General features: G+C 35.2%; 1 protein-coding gene across 1 annotated transcript in view; it reads right to left on the minus strand.

The window, feature by feature from the left end:
• Positions 1-1,834: 1,834 nt before the first annotated feature.
• SMC5 (structural maintenance of chromosomes 5) overlaps positions 1,835-23,687 on the minus strand; it is a 140,699-nt gene continuing 118,846 nt past the window's right edge. The window contains exons 19-25 of the mRNA XM_058301326.2: positions 22,919-22,963; positions 22,397-22,492; positions 21,859-21,963; positions 21,521-21,640; positions 18,775-18,954; positions 4,868-4,963; positions 1,835-4,143 (exon numbers count right to left, since the gene is read on the minus strand). Coding sequence (XP_058157309.2) covers positions 4,000-4,143; positions 4,868-4,963; positions 18,775-18,954; positions 21,521-21,640; positions 21,859-21,963; positions 22,397-22,492; positions 22,919-22,963 — 786 coding nt within the window. The 3' untranslated portion in view covers positions 1,835-3,999. The remainder of the gene's footprint in view (positions 4,144-4,867; positions 4,964-18,774; positions 18,955-21,520; positions 21,641-21,858; positions 21,964-22,396; positions 22,493-22,918; positions 22,964-23,687) is intronic.

Below are 23,687 nucleotides of genomic sequence, written 5' to 3' on the forward strand. Positions count from 1 at the left end.
TGGCAGCTTGTCCCAAACCTTTCTCTACATTGGAATTCTTTCTTTCAATCCACTCCTGAAAATATGGCAGGAATGCCTAAGTGACCCTTCTAGCCCCTCCATCCCCTTGACTTCATTTGGATGCCAAGAGACTGTTTATGCATGCTCCTGAGCAGCAGACTGAAAGGAAATGAAAATTTACTAACCGGCAGTCAGTCATGTAGTCATATTTATGGACAAAGACCTTTTAGGTGTTCTTAACCTGTCTAAAAATAACCAGCCTATGATGCATATTCTCAGATGAAGCCAGGGTTATTTTTAAGATACTCTCAGCTTCACCAGGTCTTCTTGGCAGTTTTTAGAATGAAACTGAGCACGGTAGCCGTATTCTTTTTTCTTGGGAGCTTTCTCTAAAGTTCAGCCAGTTGCCATTCCTATTTTGGAGCAATGAGCAAATAATTGTATATTAAAAAAAAAAAAAGGAAGAAAAAGAAAATGATTACCCACCCCCCAACTTTCCTATTTGGAATTAAAAACAAGCTCAAACTCTCAAGAGTCAAATCTCCCAAATTTGCAAATTCTATTATTATATATTTTACCAGATAGATACTCTGACTAGAAAATAATGAGATGAGTGGTATAAGTTATCTTTATGATGGCTCATCTGGTTAACTCATTCACATTTCATGAAGCTATATGAAAATAATGACAGCTGTACTGCCCAAGGCTCACTCAAGCCTATAAGTATTTACATTCTTTGAACAACTCATTCTATTAATATTATGAACAAAATAGAAAATCTCATTAAATTTACTTACAAGAGAATCCATTTATTAATCTTTTTTATTTTTCATTTTTTGTCTTTTTAAAAATATTACATTAAAAAAATATGAGGTCCCCATATACCCCCCACACCCCTCATCCCACAGCAACAATCTCCTCCATCATCATGAGACGTTCATTGCATTTGGCGAATACATCTCTGAGCACTGCTGCACATCATGGTCAATGGTTCACATCATACCCCACACACTCCCACGTTGCACCCAGTGGGCCATGGGAGGACAGACAATGTCTGGTAACTGTCCCTGCAGCATCACCCAGGACAACTCCAAGTCCCGAAAACGCCTCCACATCTCATCTCTTCCTCCCATTCCCCACCCCCAGCAGCCACCATGGCCACTTTCTCCACAACAATGCCACATTTTCTGATTACTAATTACAATAGCTCATGAACAGAATATCAGTAAGTCCACTCTAATCCATATTCTATTCCTCCATCCTGTGGACCTTGGAATGGTTGTGTCCACTCCACATCTATATCAAGAGGGGGCTTAGATTCCACAAGGATGCTGGATGCAATCCTCTTGCTTTCAGTTGTAGGCACTCAGAACATTACAGTTTTCAAGTTTTGAAATGTAAGCAATAACTATAGCCATTTGACCCTTGATCTTATTTGATCTTCTCAATATTTCTGCAAGGTGGGTAGAATCTTCATTTCCTCAACGAGAAACTGATTTAAGTAACTACTTTAGATAGCAATTTAATGTAAGGAATAAGATTGGATTGTGGGCGTGTTTTAGGTAAATCTAGGGTTTGTCCCGTAGCTTGACTTCTTCAGATGGTTACACCTTTTGTGTGTTTATTGCTTCTATTGGACTGTAATTTCCTTGCAGGCAAGCAAAATACTAAATTTTCTATCCTTTTAAAACACTGACAAGACTGTTGAACACTGTTGTATAAATGGAAGGTACTCAATAGACATGTATTTTGGTAAATCTGAATAACAAAATAACTCTCAAGAAGGTTCAATGTATAAAAAACTGCTCTTATTTAAAAAGAAACACCAAAAGAATATGAAAATATGAATTTATTACCAACGGAGTAGCATATCCCACCCTAAAGACTTTTTTTTTAGTTATACACACACACAATAACACGACTGAATTATAAATGTTTCACATATCAAAGGTTAATATTCCAAAGAAAACAAGCACATGTCTAAAAAGACAATTAGAAAGCAGCAAAACATTCTTTTACCTTGAATAATGAAAACCTTTTAACAAAGACTCCTTAGGAAAATCAATGAAGATTTAGTCATCAAAAACGCTTGTCGCTTTTAGGTTTTAAATATCATTTTATTCACCAAATCAGGCTGTATCTTATAGTTTTCACAATTTGTATTTAATTAAAAATTAATTTCCACAGAACATGTGAAGTTTTAAGTAGCTGTATTTATACTGTGCTAGACTTATTCTTTTTTTAAAATGTTAAAATAATTTATCCTTCATAGCTCAGAATTTCAATGTAAAACCAAATACTAACTTTGTCCAGTAGAGAAATAGAAATGCTTACAAACAAGGAAGCAAGGTATGGAATGATTGTTGGCATATGTAAACTGAAGTGAAATTAACCATTTTATTTTCAAACATACCTCATCTTCAAGCTTCTTTTTCATTGATATTCAAATTGTAGGAATAAGATGACAGGCACTAGTTTAGACAATAAACAAACTACACAAAACACAAATATAATAAAAAGACATCTGTTGAAAATAAAGTAACAACAAAAACATTTGGCAACAACATCCATTTAGTAATATGTTACCAAGGTTTTCAATATTTATATGACTTTGTTGATACTAGTAAAAAAAGGTTATTTTAAAATATTTTCATAGTTCATGCATTAGTTTTAGTTTAAGAGGGGAAGGCCCTTTCTTTAAAATTTTTACAGAGAAAAAAATATCTTTTTAAAGGGAAAAATGTTGGAAAGGACAAACTTGCTGCTCATTAATTTTTTACCTCATAACAATTTTGATGGCTATTTAGAAATATGTAAAAGCAGTGTAATTCCTCAATTCTTTCAGGCTGGCACGTTGAAAAATACTTTGTCATTATCGGCACAGATCCATACCACTGTTCAAAGACATGTTTTTGGACCATTATCTTACAAGAGTAATAGAATTTAGTTGGCACTGTTAATTAGTATAACTCAGAGATAAACAAATGATTTCCTCATCTAATTCTTTCGTGCTGAAAGAAAACAGTTTAAACTAGATTTTCCAAAATAAGGTAGACCAACACTGTTAGGAAGTACCTATAAATTCTAACAACATTATGGTTTTAAATAAAACAATGTTTCTCTCTCATTCTTTACATAACACTGAGAAATTTCCAATATAAATTGTAGAAACCAGCATATGAAATCTTAAGAAAAATCTTACTAAAAATAATTATAAAAATGTTCTGGAAATTTAAGATGTAAAATACAATTAACCTTAAATTAAAAAAAACACACACACATATACACTTTATAGGGTTATTCTTTTAAAAACCCTTGTCTCCTGATTTGATTCTTTGTCAATCTTCTGTTGCATTTTGCATCATCTTGTGGCATTTCAAAGAAGTCTTGATACCATTTTTGAGCCCCAGTGCTTCTTTGCTTTGAAATACCAATACAATTATAGCATCGAGTTTCATATAACCATTTTTAAAATGCCATTTCTTAGCAGAGATAAGGTAATCCTTTTTAAAAAGAATGAATAGATTTATCATAAATTACTACTATACATTTAAAAGACTAGAAATGTTCTTATAAATTTTTAAAAATTAAGTTTAACACTGGGAGAAACTATGACTTAAGATCTACAGTCATCCTCAGGCCCTTAAGTAATTAAAGTTACTCCCCAGTTAAAGCTCAGGGTTACCACGTCAACTAAACTTGTTGCTATTGGTAACTCCTTTCATTGTAATTTTGATTTGCAAAAGTAAAAGAGCCCAGTGACTCATGGCCAGAGTGCTAAAGACACAAGTTCAACCAAGACTGAAAAAGACTTAATTTTTACTATCAGATGATGTTCCAGAGAAAGAAGCTACTACAGTCTTCATTTCATCAATTCACTTGTATTTAAAAGCAGGGTTCCAAAAATAAGTGATCTTTTAGTTTTAATGAATCTCCTAACTTTTATTCAGTTAAAAACAGAATTTCACAGAAAAATTCCAAGTCCTCATCCTTTTGATTTTACTGAGAAGGTTGAGTGAAGGTAATACGGCGCCGCCGCCTTTGGAAAGCCTTTAAATTCCATTTGTTTGGTTCCAGCATATGAGGACCATTGTAGACAAACAAAACCGTCATCTTTTCAGAATAAGGCAGATTTTGCAGGAGCTGTGTCAAAACAGACAAATTTTTAAAAGAAAATAATAATAATAAATATAACTTTGAGAAATCAGTTTTATAATTTACCCACAGCACTAGATTTAACAAAAGAAACTTTACCATTGTTAATTGTTCTAGCTTAGGAACATGCTCTATAAAGATAACTGATTTCTATCGAAGTTAACCTGAGGTAGATGATACTGGGGTAGTTTTCTTGTCTGGGCCAGGGCAGGGACAGTGGTGCATAAAGAGGAAAGGCAGTGTGTGTCAAGACACATCTTCTGGAAAAATGGAAAGAGAGAGTTCGAGGGCTTGTACTCCCCAGCCACTGTTTAGTGTTAAAAGAGAAATTGGGGGAGCAGATATAGCTCAGGTGGTTGAGTGCCTGCTTCCCATGTATGAGGTCCTGGGTTCAATCTCTAGTACCTCCAAAAATAATAATAAAACAGTAACTGTTCTAAAAGAGGAGTGAATGCCAAGGGCAAGGAGGATCTCTTGGCTCTAGAATATAATGCTATGCTACGTATATGTCTTCCTAAGGTAATGAGGTTTCTGATTAAGTATGTAACCGTAACTTGTCTTCCTTATTACTACAAATATTTCTATAATATTATTAGTTTCTTTTTTGGGGATATTCAGGCTCATATTTATAGATGTGGTCAAAATCTACTACATTATTAAGGCTCAGAGGACTTCTGAGTATAGGAGCACTTTCAGATTATTCATTACCTACCTTTGGTGTAATGAAGAAGTACTGAGATGTGTTTTCTTTACAGGCAGTATTTACAACCATTTCAAACACTCTCCGTTCATTGATTGGGTCCATTCCCTTAAAAATGACAATAAAACTAACAATTACAGGGGAACTTATGGGAAGATGGCATCAGAGTAGGTCAGCAGGTCCCAACTCTCTTACAAAAACAACAAAGGAAGGGCAAAAGTTGTCTGAGGGCGATGCTTTGGGAACCTGGACACCAAAAGAGGGCCATGTGCACTGTCTAGGAAGGAGAGGGACAGAGAGAAAGGAAGCTGAAATTAAAAATGTGAGTTAGGTGCCCTGCAGCAAGGAATGGCACCCATCCACCATCCCTGAGGGAAACAGCCTCTGTAAAACCCATGGCTGGCGGTGGTCAACTGAGAGAGGAACTGATGTTTTCCTCCCTGGGAAGAATGGGGTGTGGCACAGGGCTGAATATGGTTCTCTTGTCACTGAGTGTGGACAGCAGGGACCCATTTTGAATCGTGGCTTGAGCTGGCCCAGAAACACTAGAAAGTGGTGATTCTAAGAGTCACCTCTGTGGATAGGTTCACAGAAGAAAGCCATTTGTTGGCAGGCCAGGGAAGCAAAAGAAGAAGCAGGCTTTCTGGAGTCTCTCATGTCCTTGGATCTGGTCTGCACCCCATTAGAGTGTCCCCAGCCCTGTTTTGATAACTTAAGCAAGGCAATTTTAAAGATTTAGAATAAGTTAAACCCAAAATCAAAGATCTGTAAAACAAAACCACTAGGCAGGAGAGTGAAACTGACCATGAGAGTAAATTGACCAACATAATCAGAGGCCTACACCTAAGAAAAAAATTACAACACATACTAAGAAATAGGAAGATGTGGCTCAGCCAAAGGAACAAATTAAAAATCCTGACCACATAGGATTTAAGACTGCCAATCAATGATGTTCATATAAATCTCCTAAATCAATTCAAGGAGTTGAAGGACCATGTGACTAAAGAGACAAAGGATATTAAAAAGACACTGGTTGAGCATAAAGAAGAATTTGTAAGCTTCCAAAGAAAAGTAACAGAGCTTATGGGAATGAAAGCTACAAATGATGAGATTAACATACATTAGCGGCATAAAACAGCAGATTGGAAACGGCAAAGAACAAGTGAAATGGAGGGCAGAGCATCTGAACTTGAAAAGATAAAAAGAATGGAGAAAATTGAACAGGATCTCAAAGAACTGAATGACAGCATGAAACTCATGAACATACACATTAAGGGTGTATGTATCTCCCAAAGGAGAAATGAAAAGGGCAGAAAGAATAGTTGAGGAAATAATGGCCAAAAATTACCCAACCCTTATAAAAAACACAAGTATCAATATCCAAGGACAACTGACTCAAAACAGAAAAAATCCAAATAGAACTGCTCTAAAACACCTGCTATTCAGACTGTCAAATGCCAGAGATAAAGAGAATTCTGAAAGCATCAAGAGAAAAGCACAGAGTTGGACTCAGAAGTGACTTCTCTATACATGCCTCTTCTGTCCCTTTTATTGAACCTATAGTTGGCACTGGAGTTGGTAGATGTATGTCCAAGAGACTTGAATCTTTGGACAACCACCACACCAAGGAACCAAGACAGTCCACACTGTAAGCAAGAGAGTCTCATTCATCATCCATATGGGATCGAAGTCCCCTCTCAATCACCATCCCAGAATCTTCAGGATGGGGGAATAAAATATGAACTAGAGTGGACTTACCGGTATTCTACTATAAACTTACTGTAATTCTAGTAATGGAAGAAATTATATCATTGATGTAAAGACAGTGGCCACTGGAGTTGCTGAAAGTAGGGAGAAGGAAAAAGAGGTATAGTATGAAGGCATTTTTGGGACTTGGAATTATCCTGAATGACACTACAAAGACAGATACAGGACATTATATATCCTGCCATAACCTATCGAATGGAGTGAGAGAGGGTGAGAACTACAATGTAAACTATGATCCATGCTGTGTGGCAATGCTCCAAAATGTGTTCATCAATTGCAATCAATGTACCACACTAGTGAAAGAAGAGATGTTTATATGGGAAAGTGGGAAGTGTGGGGAGTGGGGCATATAGGAATCCCCTTTATTTTTTTAATGTAACCTATGTATCTTTTGAAAATAAAAAATAAAAGAGAAAAGCAATTCATCACATATAAGGGATGTTCAATAAAACTAAGGACCAACTTCTCATCAGAAACCATGGAGGCAAAAAGGCAGTGGGGTATGACATATTTAAGGTATAGAAAGAAAGAAAAGAAAACCCTGTCAGCCAAGAATTCTTTATCTGGCAAAAATGTCCTTCAAAAATGAGGGTTAGTTTAAAGTCTTCACAGATAAAAAGAAACAATGTTTGACACCAAGAGATCAGACTTATAAGAAATTCTAAGGGAAGTGCAGCAGCCTAAAAGGAAAAAACAGGGGAGGGGCACTTGGAGAAGAGTGTAGAAATAATTATTAGTAGTAAGGGTTACTAAAAAGGTAAAAAGACAGATGACAGTATGATATGGCAAGGGAAAGACAAAGGATAAAATAGACAAAGTAAGTAATATCTTTACAGTAATAGCAATGAATGTTAATGGATTGAATTCCCCAATCCAAAGACACAGATTGGCAGAATGGATAAAAAAATATGTCATCTATATGCTATCTTCAAGAGACACTCCTCAAGACACACGGACACAAATAGGCTGAAAACGAAAGATTGGAAAAAGATATTCCATGTAAATAGTAACCAAAAGGGTTGAAGTCGCTACATCAAAATCAGACAAAAGAGATTTTAAATGCAAAACTGTTGTAAGAGGTGAAAAAAGTCATTATATATTAATAAAAAGGGTAATTGACCAGTTAAGAAATAACAATAATAAATAATTCTGCACTTAACTTGGGTGCCCCAAAATAACATGAGGCCAACACTGGCAAAATTGAAGGGAGAAATTGATGTCTCTACAATAATAATTGAAGACTTCAATACACTACTCTCAGCATTAGACAGAACATCTGGACAGAGGGTCAATCAGAAAACAGTGAGCTTGATAATATGATAAATGAATTAGACCTAACAAAAAAATATAGAGAACATTACACCACAAAACAGCAGGATATATGTTCTTCTTAAGTGCTCATGGATCTTTCTCCAGAACAGATCATACATTGGGTTGTAAAACAGGTCTCAAGAAATTTAAAAAGATTGAAATTATGCAAAGCACCTTCTCTGAACATAATGAAATAAAGCTGGAAATCAGTAACAGGCAGAAAAAAGAGAATATTCACAAATACATAGAGATTAAACAGACACACTTAAATAATCAGTGGGTCAAAGGAAATTACAAGAGAAATTAGTTAATATTTTGGGACAAATGAAAACGAGAATATAACCTATCAAAATCAGGGAAGGCAGTGCTGACAGGGAAATTTAAAGCCCTCAATGATTACCTTAAAAAAGAAGAGCCAATATCAGAGACCTAACTTCACACCTGGAGGAAGTAGGAAAAGAACAGCAAACTAATCTGAAATCAAGCATAAAAAAAGAAACAACACAGAGTAGAAAAATGAAATTGAGAACCAAAAAATCCAACAGAACAAAACAAAATTAGTTCTTTAAGAATATCAACCGGGAAACGGACTTTGGCTCAGTGGTTAGGGCGTCCGTCTACCATATGGGAGGTCCGCGGTTCAAACCCCGGGCCTCCTTGACCCGTGTGGAGCTGGCCGTGCGCAGTGCTGATGCGCGCAAGGAGTGCCGTGCCACGCAAGGGTGTCCCCCGCGTGGGGGAGCCCCACGCGCAAGGAGTGCGCCCGTGAGGAAAAGCCGCCCAGCGTGAAAAGAAAGAGCAGCCTGCCCAGGAATGGCGCCGCCCACACTTCCCGTGCCGCTGACGACAACAGAAGCGGACAAAGAAACAAGACGCAGCAAATAGACACCAAGAACAGACAACCAGGGGAGGGGGGGAAATTAAATAAATAAATAAATCTTTAAAAAAAAAAAAAAGAATATCAACCAAATTGACAAACCCTTAGCTAGAATGAAAAAGAAAAAAGAGAAAAGATGCAAATAAATAAAATCAGAAACGAGAGGGGCGACATTACTACCGACCCCACAGAAATAAGAGGATACTATGAACAACAACAGTACACCACTGAACTAGACAATATAGATGAAATGGACAAATTCCTAGAAACACAGGAACCAACTACAGCGACTCCAGAAGAAACAGAAGACCTAAACAATCCAATCACAAGTAAAGATATTGAAAGATATTTTTTTAAAAAACCCAAAATTAAAAGCCCAAGACAAGGTAGCTTTATAGGTGAATTCTACCAAACATTCAAAGAAGATTTAATAGCAATCTTGCTCAAACTCCTGCAAAAAAAAGAAAAGAAAAGAACAGGAGGGTACACTACCAAACTCTTTCTATGAAGCCAACATCACCCTAATACCAAAGCCAAAAAAGATACTATGAACAAAGAAAGTTATAGACCAATATCTCTATTGAATATAGATGCAAAAATCCTCAACAAAATGCTTACTAATTGAATCCAAAAGCACATTAAAAGAATTACACACTGAACTATTATTGAATCAATCATCCTGCTAGATGAACTATTTGATTAGCTAAATCATAAATAGATTTAAGGAACTGCTGAGGTGGTCAAACAAAGTCAGGCCTTAAAGTTACATTTAGTCGAAGACAGAGGATTAGGGAGGCAGAGGGATCACTTTTCTCCCAGAAAAAATAAGCAGAGGAGAGGTGGAGACTGTCTGGAAGTGTGCTAAGGGTCTCAGGAGACCAGAGGAGGTAAGACAACACTCAGAAGAGAGAGGGATGAAGGAGTCTCAGCTGGCTGAAAAATCCCATGAGGAAAGCTGCAGAAGGAGCAGCAGACACCCATCTGCACCTTTGGAGCAAACAGCCGTATGCAGACTGCAGCCACTGTGGACTTCAGTGGCTGCAGACTGTGGGGGATTGCAGGGGTCCGCTTCCTGAAGACAGGAGAGAGGAGTGACACAGCCTATAACAAATTTAGATTTTCACTAGCAAACTTGGTCTGCTACATTGGAGGGGTAGCACACTTCCAGGCCCATTAGGGCTGCAACATTGTTTGCAGGGAGCTAAAGATAATTTGTCTTCTCAAACACCCTTCCTAATGCCCTGGGCTGGGTGCTGAGGATGAAGACAGAGGGCGGGTACAGCTGGCCAAGGGAGGAGAACAGATTTTGAGAAAGTTTTTTTGTGAGGCTTGGCCAATCCTGAGTACATTGCTTCTGCACCACCCACCACTGAATGCTTTCGCCCTAGCACAGGGGTCTGAACTGAGAGGTCTGCCAAAGAGTGCCATCTGCAGACCAGAAAGGTGTGCAAAAAGGGGATAAAAATAATAAAGAGGCAATCAGGTGCCTTTACTGTCTCCCTCTCGAAGACCTTTGGAAACATGCCTCCATCCCATTATTAGGTCCATAGTCCTGGTTTGAGCAGTTAAACAGGAGCAATCCTAAATATCTAGAACAAGTTAAACCAAGAATTAAACAACAGTGGAAGCACACAGCTACTTAACAGTAAATACCTAGATAAGAGAGAGAAACTATACATCAGAGTAAACTCAGCATCAGAATCGGATGCCTAGACATCAGCAAAAAATTACAAGCCAAGAAAAAGGAAGATATGACTCAGGCAAAGGAATATACCAAAGCTCCAGAGAAGATACAGGTCTTGAAATAGATAATCAGTAAAGTTCATACAAATCTCCTAAATCAAATCACGGAATAGAAAGACAATATGGCTAAAGAAATACAAGATGTTAAGAAGACACTGGGTGAAAAGAAAAATGTGAAACCTTGTATAGAAAAATAAGAGAGCTTAGATTATAGGAAAGACACAATAAGATTAAAAATACAATAGAGGCACACAACAGCAGATCTGAAATCATGGAAGAAAGAATCAGCAATATAGAGGAAAGGACAACTGAAATTGAAAAGAGAACTGAGAGAGAAAAGAATGGAAAAAATCGAACAGGAGCTCAGAGATTTGAATGACAATGCAAAGCACAGCAACATAAATGTTATGGGAGTTCTAGAAGGAGAAGAGAAGGGAAAAGGGGCAGAAAAAGTATCTGAGAAAATAGTGGCTGAAAATTTCCCAACTCTCATGAAAGATATGAATATACATATCCAGAAGGACAGTGTTCTCCAATCAGAATAAATCCAAAGAGACCTAACCTAAAATACAGAATATTCAGAACATGAAAGATAAAAAGAAAATTCTGAAAGCAGGAAGGGAAAAGCTTAATATCACATACAAGTGATGTCCAGTAACTTTGGTGTTGATTTTTCTTCAGAAACCATGGAGGTGAGAAAGCAATGGTATAATATAATTACATTCCTGAAAGAGAAAAACTGCTAGTCAAGAATTCTTTATCTGGCAAAACTACCCTTCAAATATGATGGTGAATTTAAAACAGTCATAGATTAATAGAAACTAAGAAAGTACATAATGAAGAATCCAACTCTGCAGGACAATAAAGGGAGTTCTCCAGTCAGAAAAGAGAAGACAAGAGAGAGAGGCTTGGAGGAGACTATCAGAAAGAGTAACCAAAAGGTAATAAGATGGGCAAAAATAAGATATGACACATGAAAGCCAAACGATAAAATGGCTGAAGTAAGTAATGCCTTTACTGTAATAACACTGAACGTTAATAATTAAACTTCCCAGTCAAAAGACATAGGCTGATAGAATGGATAAGAAAACATAAGCCATCCTAGTCTCCAGGAGACTCGCCTTACACCCAAGGATGCAAAAAGACTGAAAAGCGAAAGACTGGAAAAGAGATATTTCATGGAAACAGAACCCAAAAGAGAGCAGGGGTAGATATACTGGTGGCAGACAAAATAGACTTTAAATGCACAAAAGTGGTAAGAGATGCAAAAGAGCATTATATATTAATAAAAGGGGACAATTCACCAGAAAGGCATAACAGTCATAAATATCTATGCCCTAACCAGGGTGCCCCAAAACACATGAGCAAACTCTGGCAAAACTGAAAGGAGAAATGTGCATCTCTACAATAATAGCTGGAGACTTCAACATACCACTCACATTAAAACAAATAGAACCAGACAGAAGATCAACAAAGAAAAAGAGAACATGAACAATATGATAACAAGCTGGACCTGACAGACATATATAGTACACTGCACTCAAAATTAAAAGGTGAAACATTCTTCTCAAGTGCTCATGGATTTTTCTCCAGAAGAGACCATATGCTGGGCCACAACACAGCTCTTAATAAAATTTGAAAAGACTGAAATTATAAAAAGCACCTTTTCTGATCATAATAAAATGAAGCTGGAAATCAATAACAGGCAGGAAAGGGGAAATCTGCAAATATATGGAGGCTAAATGACACACTACTAAACAATCAGTGGGTCAAAGAAGAGAAATTAGTGGATATCTCGAGATGAATGAAAATGAGAACACAACTTATCAAAACTTATGGGATACAGAAAAGGCAGTGCTGAGAGGGAAATTTATAGCCCTAAATGCCTTCATGAAAAAAGAAGAAAGAGGTAAAATCAGGATCTAAATGAACTGGACACTCTAGAAAAAGAACAGCTAATCAATCCCAAAGCAAGCAGAAACAAAAAAATAAAGATGAAAGCAGAAATAAATGAAAATGACAACAAAAAAAAGCAACAGAGAAAATCAATAGAATCAATAGCAGTTCTTTGAGAAAACCTATAAAACCAATAAACCCTTAGCAACACTAACAAAGACAAAAAGAGAGAAATAAATAAAATCAGGAATGAAAGGGGGGACATTACAATTGACTCCAGAAAAATAAAAAGGATCACAAGAGGATATTATGAGAAACAGTATTCCCAACAAATTAAGACAACCTAGATGAAATGGACAAATTCCTAGAAACACACAAAACAACATACAATGACTCTACAAGAAATATAGAAACTCAACAAACCATTCAGAAGTAAAGAGATTTAATGAATCATCAAAAATCTTCCCACAAAGCAAAGTCCAGGATCAGATGGTTTCTCAAGTGAATTCTACCAAACATTTTGACAAGAATTAATATCAATCCTGTTTAAATTATTCCAAAAAAATTAAAAGGAGGGAAAATTACCCAACACATTTAAGGAAACCAACATCACCCTAATATCAAAGTCAGATAAAGATACTACAATGAAAGAAAATTACAGACCAATCTCTTAAATGAAATAGATGCAAAAATTCTCAACAAAATATTTCCAAATAGAACCCAACAGCACATTAAAAGAATTATACACCAGGATCAAATGGGTTTTATTCCTGGTATGCCAGGGTGATTCAACATAAGAAAATCAATAAACATAATATATCACATTAACAAATCAAACGGGAAGAAAACACATGAACATCTTGATTGATGCAGAAAATGCATGTGACAAAACCCAGCATTCTTTCTTGATAAAAATACGTCAAAAGATAGGTATAGAAGGAAAGTTCCTCAACAGAATAAACAGCATATATGAAAATACCACAGCCAACATCATACTCAATGGTGAGAGGCTGAAAGTTTTCCTTCTAAGATCAGGAAAAAAACAAGGATGCCCACTCTCACCACTCTTATTCAACACTGTACTATAAGTTCTAGCTAGAGCAATTAGACGAGGGAAAAAAAAAGGCATCAAAATTGGAAAAAAGTATAACTCTCACTATTTGTAGATGGTATGATCCTGTATTGAGAAAATCTCAAACATTTACAACAAACATTACAACATTTACAACTCATTTATTAAATGAGTTCAACAAGATCAACAGACGAAAAATCAACAGTGTTTCTATACACTAGTAATGAGCAAGGTAGGAGGTCAAGAAAAAAAATTCCATTTATAACAGCAATAAAAAGACTCAAATATCTAGGAGTTAATTTAACCAGGAAGGTAAAGGATGAATATTCAGAAAACTATAAAACACTGCTAAAAGAAATCAAAGACCTAAACAAATGGAAGGACATTCCGTGTGTTCATGGCTGAACACTAAACATCATGAAGATGTCAAGTCTACCCAAACTAATTTATAGAATCAATGCAATCCCAATAAAAATTCCAACATCCTACTTTAAAGAAATAGAAAAGTCAATTACCAAATTTATTTGGAAGAGAAAGGGGTTCAGAATAGCCAACAACATTCTAAAAAAGAAAAGCAAAGGCAGAGGACTCACGTTTCCTGACTGTGAAGTGTATTATAAAGCTACAGTGGTCAAAACAGCATGGTGGGAAGTGGATTTGGCCCAAGTGGCTGAGCGCCTGCTTCCCATATACTAGGTTCCAGGTTCGATCCCCAGTACCTCCTAAAAACAAAAACCACACAAATGAAAAAGAACAACTCTCATTGGGGAGCAAATGTAGCTCAGTGGCTAAGCTGCTCATTCCCAAGTACAAGGTCCTGGGTTCAATTCCTGGTACCTCCTAAACAAACAAAAAAACCCCACAAAAGAACAGGATGTTACTGGCATGAAGACAGACACGTTGATCAATGGAATTGAATTGAGAGTTCAGAAATTTACCCACACCTCTATGGTCAAGTCATTTTTTAAAAACATCTACAAGACCTTGTAATAGGCAGGGGTCTCTTAAACCTTAAACCCAAAGCATAATCAAAAAAAGAAAAAATAAACGGGTCCTCTTCAAAATTAAATATTTCAGTACCTCAATGTACTTCAAGAAAGTAAAAAGGTAACTTACTCAATATGAGAAAATATTTGGAAATCACACATCCGACAAGTGTCTAACACCATGATATATAGAGATCCTACAACTCAACAATAAAGACAAATAATGCTATGAAAAAATGGACAAAAGAACTGAATAGACAGTTTTCTAAAGAAGAAATACAAATGGTGAAAAAACACATGAAAAAATGTTCAACATCACTGGCTACTAGGGAAAATGCAAATCAAAGCTACAATGAGATATTTCAATTCTACTAGAATGGCTACTATGAAGAAAACAGAAAACTACAATTTTTGGAGAGGATGTGGAGAGATAGGAATGTTTATTTACTGTTGGTGGGAATGTAGAATGGTACATCCACTATGTAAGTCTGTTTGGCAGTTCTTAAGGAAGTTAGATATAGATCTATCATGTGACCTGGCAATATCATTACTAAATATATACTTAGAAGAACTGAGAGCAGTGACATGAACAGACATCTGCACACATGATATTCATAGCGAGATTATTCACAGTTGCCATAAGATGGAAACAACCCAAGTGTCCATCAACTGATGAATGAATAAACAAACTTTAGTATATACACACAATGGAATATTATTCAGCTGTAAGAAGAAATGAAGTCATGAAACATATGATAATATGGAGGACCTGAAGGACATTATGTTGAGTGAAGCTACAAGACACGAAAGGACAAATATTGTATGATTTCACTATTATGAACTATATATAACAATGAACAAACTCATAGAGTTAATAGCTAGAATATAAGTCACCAGAAAACAGTATGTGGTTAGAGAATGAAAAGTTGAATTTTAATCTGTGCAGAACTGGTAAAAAGTGTTTGTAAATGTTTGGAATGGAATGCATATGATACGATTTGTGATTGGAAGTGCTAACATATGGGTATAATAGTGGGTTGTTTTGGTTTTTTTGGAGTAATGAAAATGCTCTAATATTGATTGAAGAGATGAATGCACAACTTGGGATTGTACACTTTAGATAAATTATACGGTTTATGACCAAAAAAATAGGGTGGGTTGGGGGAAATACATCAAATGTAAGATATGCACTATAATTATTAATAGTAGTAATACTTTGAAGATGCTCTTTCATAATTTGTTACAAATGTTGCAAAACAATGCAAGGTATTTGTGGGGGGGGGGTGATGGATGGGAGCCCTGTATGACGTTATGCATGTTTATTTTGTAAGTTCACAACTTTTATTATACACTTATTGTTTATGTATATTCATGTATGAATGATATACTTAAATATATTGTTTTTTAAAATGGAAAAAAAAGAATTATACATCATGATCAAGTGGGTTTTATCCCAGGTACGCCAGGGTGGTTCAACACTAGAAAATCAGTGTAATACACCACATTAATAAATCAAAGAAGAAAAACCGCACGATCATCTCTATTGACACAGAAAATAAATAACAAAACAGTAAACATCCTTTCTTGATAAAAATACTCTGCAAGATAGGAGTAGAAGGGAAGTTTCTTAACATGATAGAGTGCATACATGAAACACTGAGTTAACACTGTACTCAATAGTCAAAGACTGAAAGCTTTCCTGCCAAGACTGGGAACAAAACTAGGATGCCCACTGTCACTACTATTATTCAACATAGTGCTACAAGTTCTAGCTAGAACAATTAGGAAAGAAAAAGAAATAAATTGCACCCAAATAGGAAAGAAAGAAGCAGAACTTTTGCTATTTGATGATGATATGACACTACAACCTAGGAAAATCCCAAAAATCCACAATAAAGCTACTACAACTAACAGATGACTTCAGCAAAGTGGTGAGATACAAGATTAATATGCAAATATCAGTCGCATTTCTATACACTACTAATGAGCAACCTCAGGAGGAAGTCAGGAAAAAATACCACTTACAAAAGCAATTAAAAGAATAAAATATTTAGGAATAAACTTAACCAAGGAAATAAAGGATATATACTCTGAAAACTACAAAACACTGCTAAAAGAAATCAAAGAAGACCTAAAGAGATGGAAGGACATTCCTTTTTCATGGATTGGAAGACTAAATATTGTTAAGATGTTAAATCACTCCAAATCGATTTACAGAAGCAACACACACAAAAAAAATCCAACAGCTTTCCTCTCCTCACCACACCAGAAATGGCAAAGCCAATTATCAAATTTATTTGGAAGCGTAAGGTGCCCCAAACAGCCAAAAATATCTTTAAAAAGAAGAATGGAGTTGGAGGACTTTCATTTTCTGACTTTCAAGTATAGTACTTAGCAGCATGGTACTAGCAAAAAGATAGACATATTGACCAGTAGAATCAAATTGAGAATTCAGAAATCGACAGTCACATCTATGGTTAAGTTATTTTTGACAAGGCTGTTAAACCTACCCAGCTGGGTCAGAACAGTCTATTCAGCAAATGGTGCTGGGAGAACTGGGTATCCATAACCTAAAGAAAGAAAGTAGATCCGTATCTCACACTTCATATGAAGATAACTTGAAATGGTTCAAAGAGCTCAAAATAAAAGCTAGAACCACAAAAGTCCTAGAAGAAAATGCAGGGAAACAACTTTAAGATCTGTTGGTATATAGTGATCTCTTAAACCTTACACCCAAATCATGAGCAATGAAAGACAAAAAAGATAAATGGGACCATCTAAAATTAACACCTTTGTACTTTCAATGACTTCATTAGGGAAATGAAGATCAAAACGACAATGAGATCACTTCACACCTTAAGAATGGCCATTATTAAAAACCCAGAAAACTCCAAGTGCTAGAGAGGATGTAGAGAAATAGGAACACTCCTTCATTGTTGGCAGGAATGTAGAATGGAAGAAACTTTAGTGGTTCCTCAGGAAGCTAAATATAGATCAGCTATATGATCCCACAATCCCACTACTAGGAATATTTCCAGAAGAACTCAAAGTAGGGACATGAACAGATATCTGCACACCAATGTACACAGCAGCATTATTCACAATTGTTAAATGATGGAAACAGTCCAAGTGGCCATCAATCGATGAATGGATAAACAAAATATGGCATAATCATACGATAGAATACTATTCATCTATAAGAAGAAATGAAGTTGGGGTATATATGACAACATAGTTGAACTTTGAGGACATTGTTGAGTAAAATAAGCCAGGCACAAAAGGACATATATTTATTGTACAACCTCAGGAATATGAACTAAATAGATGAGTAAACTCATGGAATTTAACTCTAGAATACAGGTTACTGGGAGATGGAATGAGGGTTTGAGAAACGGGAGCTGATGCTTAATGTCTGTAGGATTTTTAATAAGGTTGATTGTAAATATGTGGATATAGATAAGTTAGGAGTAACACATGATAGTGAGTATAACTAACTAGTGATTTATATATGAGATTGTGGCTGAAAGGGGTAGTTTAGGAAAATAAATGGGAGACTGAAAGAAAGATAATCTAGGGACTGTATAACACAGTGACTAGGTAGGATGAGGGTGGTTAATAGTACCAATACAAGAATGTTCTAGAACTAGAATTTATGTCATTATTTCAAGTGGTTATACTATGGTGATACCTGGGGAAAATCCAACTAATCTATCTTATGGACTATAGTTAACAGTAATAGTGAAATATTTTTGCATCAATGGCAAAGAGGGTACAATGTCAATAAAAAGGGTCAACAAAATAGATTTTGCCTTTTGGAATAATGAAAATGTTCTAAACTTGACTGAGGTGCTGGCAGTACAACTCTGTGATGAAACTGACAGCTACTGAGTGTACAGTTTGGATGGGACCATATAACACAGTGAACCCCACGGTGGAAAATGAACTGTGGTTAACAGTACAAATATGAGAAGGTTCTCTCATGAACCATAACAAATATAAAATAGTTATACATGGTGCTAACAACAGGTTGGTTTATGGGAAAAATACACCAAATGTAAGTTATGGACTACAGAGAGCAGTGATACTTTGATGATGTTCTTTCATCATTTTTAACAAATCTTCCACAATGCAAGATGTTGGTGGAGGGGTGATATATGGGAATCCTATATGTTATGCGTGATTGTTTTGTAAACTCAGAATTTCTCTAATAAAAAAACATAACTATCACATTTGTATCTGCACCCAAGTAAAAGAATAATCACCATACCTGATTGATTTCATCAACTACTCTGAACGGACATCTATTAAGCTCCTGAAGTGCCATCAAGTATAACATAGTAGAAACACTTCTTTCACCTCCACTTTGATGATGAGGAGTTAATTCATGTAGTTGAGTACTACTGCGAAATTTGACTCTAATTCTAATTCCGTATTTATCATAGTCTTCCTACAAAATATTTAAAGAGGTGATTAAATTGACATTTCCCAGTAATTTCATACTATCATCTGAAAACAGATTGAATAAATCAGTTATAAGGGGAAAAACACTTAAAATTTAGCATACTTGTTTAAAAGTAACAACAAAATATTAAGGAACATGTTGCTCTCTAAAAGCTTTAGATAAGGCAAAAAGATTAAGAAAGTAACTTTTTTCCACCTCTTGTACCTTTCTTTCAAATTTGGTAGGCTATCCCCAAAGATTACTAAGTGAAATCCTGTCATGGAAGGACACTGTCTATTCTGTTCTAAATTGCGAGGTTTTAAGCTATAGGTGAAAGTAATTAGGACACAATGGAGTGTCATGCTACTTTCTGCTAAAAAGGCAGTTGTGTATGCCCCAAAGTCCTCATAACTTAACTTCTTTAGCTGGTCAAGAATAAAATAGGTAGGGTGTATATGCAAACTTTGAAAAATTACTCATGGTATATATACATAAAATTTAGCAAAAAGCCTGACACATAATAGGTGCTCAATAAATAACTGCTGTAATTTACAGTCTTCCAGCCAAAACCAAGACTCAAAGCTTTATTTATTGTTCATGTCAAATGTCATTTTTAGGTCAGTGAAGTTCAGATTTACATTAAAAATAAAATACATAACTTACTAATTAAAGGTTAGCTATTTAATAAAAGAGCTTTAAGGTCTAAGACAGTGGTAAGAAGGAGATAATACAAGCCACACATGCAATTTTAAATTTTCTAATAATCACATAAAAAAAGTAAAAGAAATGGTAAAATTAATTTTATCACATTTTATTAACAAGTATATCCAGAATATTACCATTTCAATGTGTAATCAATATAAACTATTATTAATTATATATTTACATTCTTCTTTTTGTCATACTAAGTCTTTATAATCTGGTATGTATTTTACAGTTACAGCTTATTTCACAGATTTCAAGTGCTCAATAGCTAGATGCTCAATAACTGGGCTAATGGTACTGTAATGGATAGCAAAGGTCTAAGATTAACAGCAAGAACTTTTACCTCTTATTCATAAATGTAAAGATTCTGGTAGACTATCAAATTTTAGAAATACCACTTTCAATCTGTTCACCCCTCAAAAAACAACCAAAACAAATAAATGACAACAACGAATTTGCAATAGTTTTGATTCCAAAGTTTTACTTTGTAACTTTCCTTGTATGTCTTCTACAATAATTTTCTTAACTTTGATATTTCTTAACTATACCAGCTTTGATTACTAGAGCTTTGTTTTTGTTCTGCTACCCATTCTATGCTTTTTCTGCCCCACTCTAGCTTCTTCCACTTAATTGGAAACTGGCTAAGAAGGCAGCTCTAAGAATCAAGACTGGGCAGGACAGAATAGAGGCATTCCAAAAGGAAAGCTAAAAAGAGGTAAGAATGTCTATTTTCTATTAAAGTATTTAAAAAATAAAAGTGAAGAAAAATAAAAGGTGACTTCTAAAGCAATGTCTATTTTCCATTTAAGTTCAGTTTTTCCATTAAGTTCAGTTTGCTTACTTGTAAAATAGGGTTGATAAAGTTACCTGTTTTATGGGACTCGTGTGAGAATTAAACAAGATAACATATTTACAAGCACTTAGCACAGTGCCTGTTATGTAGGAACCATATTATACATTAATTATTATAGTTACTGCAATGCTCCTTAATTCTAACAAGTCCTAAGATACATAGATGTCAGTTTTACTAGAGCACATCCTAATACCTTACTTCTTCTCTTACTAGAACTTTAAAAGTGAAATGATGTTTGCTACTACCATGTCTCCACTAAACAGCTGAGGGAGTCATGGGAAAAACTACTATCCTGCTTTATATTTATGTATGTAACTAAAATGCAAAAAGTAAAAGGATTATTTTCTTTACTGTCTGTACCACTTTCATACTTTTTATATTGATATTATGGAACATTTCTAATATATAAAAAATTAGAGAGAAAATGAAAATGAGTCCAATATACCATCAACCAGCCTCAACTACAACCAATACATAGCCAGTTTTGTTTCCTCTATATTCCCACTTACTCCCCATTTCCAATTATTTTGAAGTAAATCCCAGGTCATCCCTTTACACATTTCTTAATGGAAAATTAATTTACCCTAAAATGTAATGCATGGATTTTTATCACAAGAAATTAGTAGCAAATTTCCAGGTCTTTTGAACTTCTCTTAAATTCTTGGTCAAAAGGAAACTCCTGATATATATTATTTTTCAATTACATTTGCCAACTTGTTCATGATTCTCACTTGGACAGTGGTAGATTTATAAAGCAATCTATTTGTTCACCAGAGCTGAAGAAACATTATTCAGACCAGGTACAAGAGAGCTAGTAAAGTAGTCACTAATTTCAAATGCCGCCCCAAAAATGAACCCTGATGGAATCCCATAGGTTGCCTTTTCCTTTGAACAATTTTTTAGGAAGCAAAATTTTTCACAGATATAACACTAAAGTAAATAAATAATTTATATGTACTCTTAGCGTGTAATTAAAATTACTTGCCAAGGAACATATTTCAAATGCAATTTTACCTCATTTTCTGTATGGAGATCAACTTCACCAGCACACTGCATGGAGCTAAAAAAACTGCTGAATTTTTCATTAATTTTTTCTACCAGCTCTTTTAAAGGATTAAGCCACCTTTCCTTTACCTACAATTAAAGGCAATGCAAAAATACAATTTAAAAGAAGTGTCATTACATTCCAATACAAAACTCTACATGAAAAAAATTTAATATCAATTTGGCCATGAGAATAAACAATGTATTTTTCCTCTCATAAGTCAATCATTCCATTTTGGATTATTCTACATTCCATGCTTTAATGGTAAGCAAATAATTAAAAATAAAAGATCAAAAATAAATAATACCTGTGAAATGTTTTCCTTATATTTATCCAGTTCAACTTTCTTTCTCTTCAGTTCCTCAGTTAACTGTTCTATTTCTTCTTCTCTTTTTGTGTATTCTTCAACAACCTAGCAGGAAAAAAAAAATTCTTTAAGATAAATCTACCAAATGAAATCACATAAAATTTGCATCAAATAAAACCGTAACTGAAAAATGCCAACAGTGTTGCATTGTTTGCATGCAATTAATATATGTTCTTCTAACATCCTGAAAATGTCACTTTTTATCCTTGAAAAAATATTAAACATTGCAGTATTTCAGGTTAGCTCAACTATTCTTTTTATAAAGAAAAGGCACAGAACACTGTGTTCCTTAGGAAGAATCTATTTAAAATTCTAATAGATTCAGAATCTGGCATTTAAAGCACATTGTTCCTGCTGTCTAGCTTATTATTACCAAGAGCTCTAGTACAGAGTGGGAGGCAAGTACTGGAGGGAAGTGCATGTGTGTATAGGAGGGGGGAGTGGTAGCTGCAGCATGGGAATAGAAAAAGAGGCATACTGTAGGATTCAGTCCTGTGAAGCAAGAAGCTCTTGATCTTTCCTCAGTTAATAAAGCATCAATTTCATCCAATGTGTTTGGGAGATCTTGGAAAGCCTGAAGGAGAAAAAATTGTTCAACATTATAGACAGTATAATGAAAAGAGTTCAAATAGTTACAAGAAAAATAATCTGCTAAATATTACTATGTGTTCAACAGCATGCTGGCACATAAGGATAGAAAGGAATTATAAGTAGGGTTTTTTTTTTTGCCTTCAAAAAGCTTACATTTTTAAGAGAAAACAATGTATACACTTAATAATACTGGGTAACACCTTAAGACAGTATTGATGTTGAGTATTAAAATAAGTGGTACATATACATAAGCTATGGGAATTTAAAGAAAGGAAGTATCAGTTCATGCTACAGGAGAGTTAAGAGAATTCAGGGGTCCAGAATTCAGCTCTGGGCCTAAAGCAAAGGCTAGAGAAGAGGAGGGAAAAGGGGAGACAGAAGTTTGGAAAAAAGAATGAGCACTGCATACCATGGGGGGTGAGGAGTTGTGTCCATTTGGAATGGTGGGTACTTGCTGAATTGGTAGAATGGGTCCAGAATATGTGGGGCATTGAAAGAGAGCAAGAAGTTAGAACTTTATACTGTACTTATAAAGAACTACAAAAGCATCTTAAGAATCCAATTATTTTTACAGCAGAATTTCACCATAATATTATCTTCTGAGTCCAGGCCATGGAGACAAATTAGAACAATTTCTTGTGAGAGGAAGCAAACATACATTGTTTTGTTCAGCACAATTCACAAAGTTCATATACTACAAGGAACGAAATAAGTCTTAAAATCCTTAAATGGATCCTAAAGCTTTACATTATGATAAATTAATCCCCATTTTGTTTTTATCTTTTAGAAAGCAGTTCATTTATTTGGTATATATTTTGTAGAATCTCTGAATTTTCCACTGAACCCAATACTTACATGATATCTCCACTTGACTATAGTAGGTTTCTTAAATATATGGTGAAAGAGAAAATCTTCATTTCACCTACCTTTCCCATTTCTTTGAGCAAATCTGGTTCTCTTTCAGTTTCTCTATTTCAGTAAATGGAATCACCATTTGTTCAGGTAAAAAAAAAATTAGGAGTTCTGTCTCATACCCTCCCCTCAGCAAGTCCTGCTGGCTCTCTGTCACTTAGATATCCCAAATCTGTCAAGTTTTTCCTCTCTACACTGCTACTACCCTAATCCAAGCCATTTTAATTTCTTGAGTGGTCCAAAGCAAGAACCTTCTAAATGGTCAT

This window comes from Dasypus novemcinctus, chromosome 8 (genome assembly GCF_030445035.2).
Source record: "Dasypus novemcinctus isolate mDasNov1 chromosome 8, mDasNov1.1.hap2, whole genome shotgun sequence".
Classification (NCBI taxonomy): domain Eukaryota; kingdom Metazoa; phylum Chordata; class Mammalia; order Cingulata; family Dasypodidae; genus Dasypus; species Dasypus novemcinctus.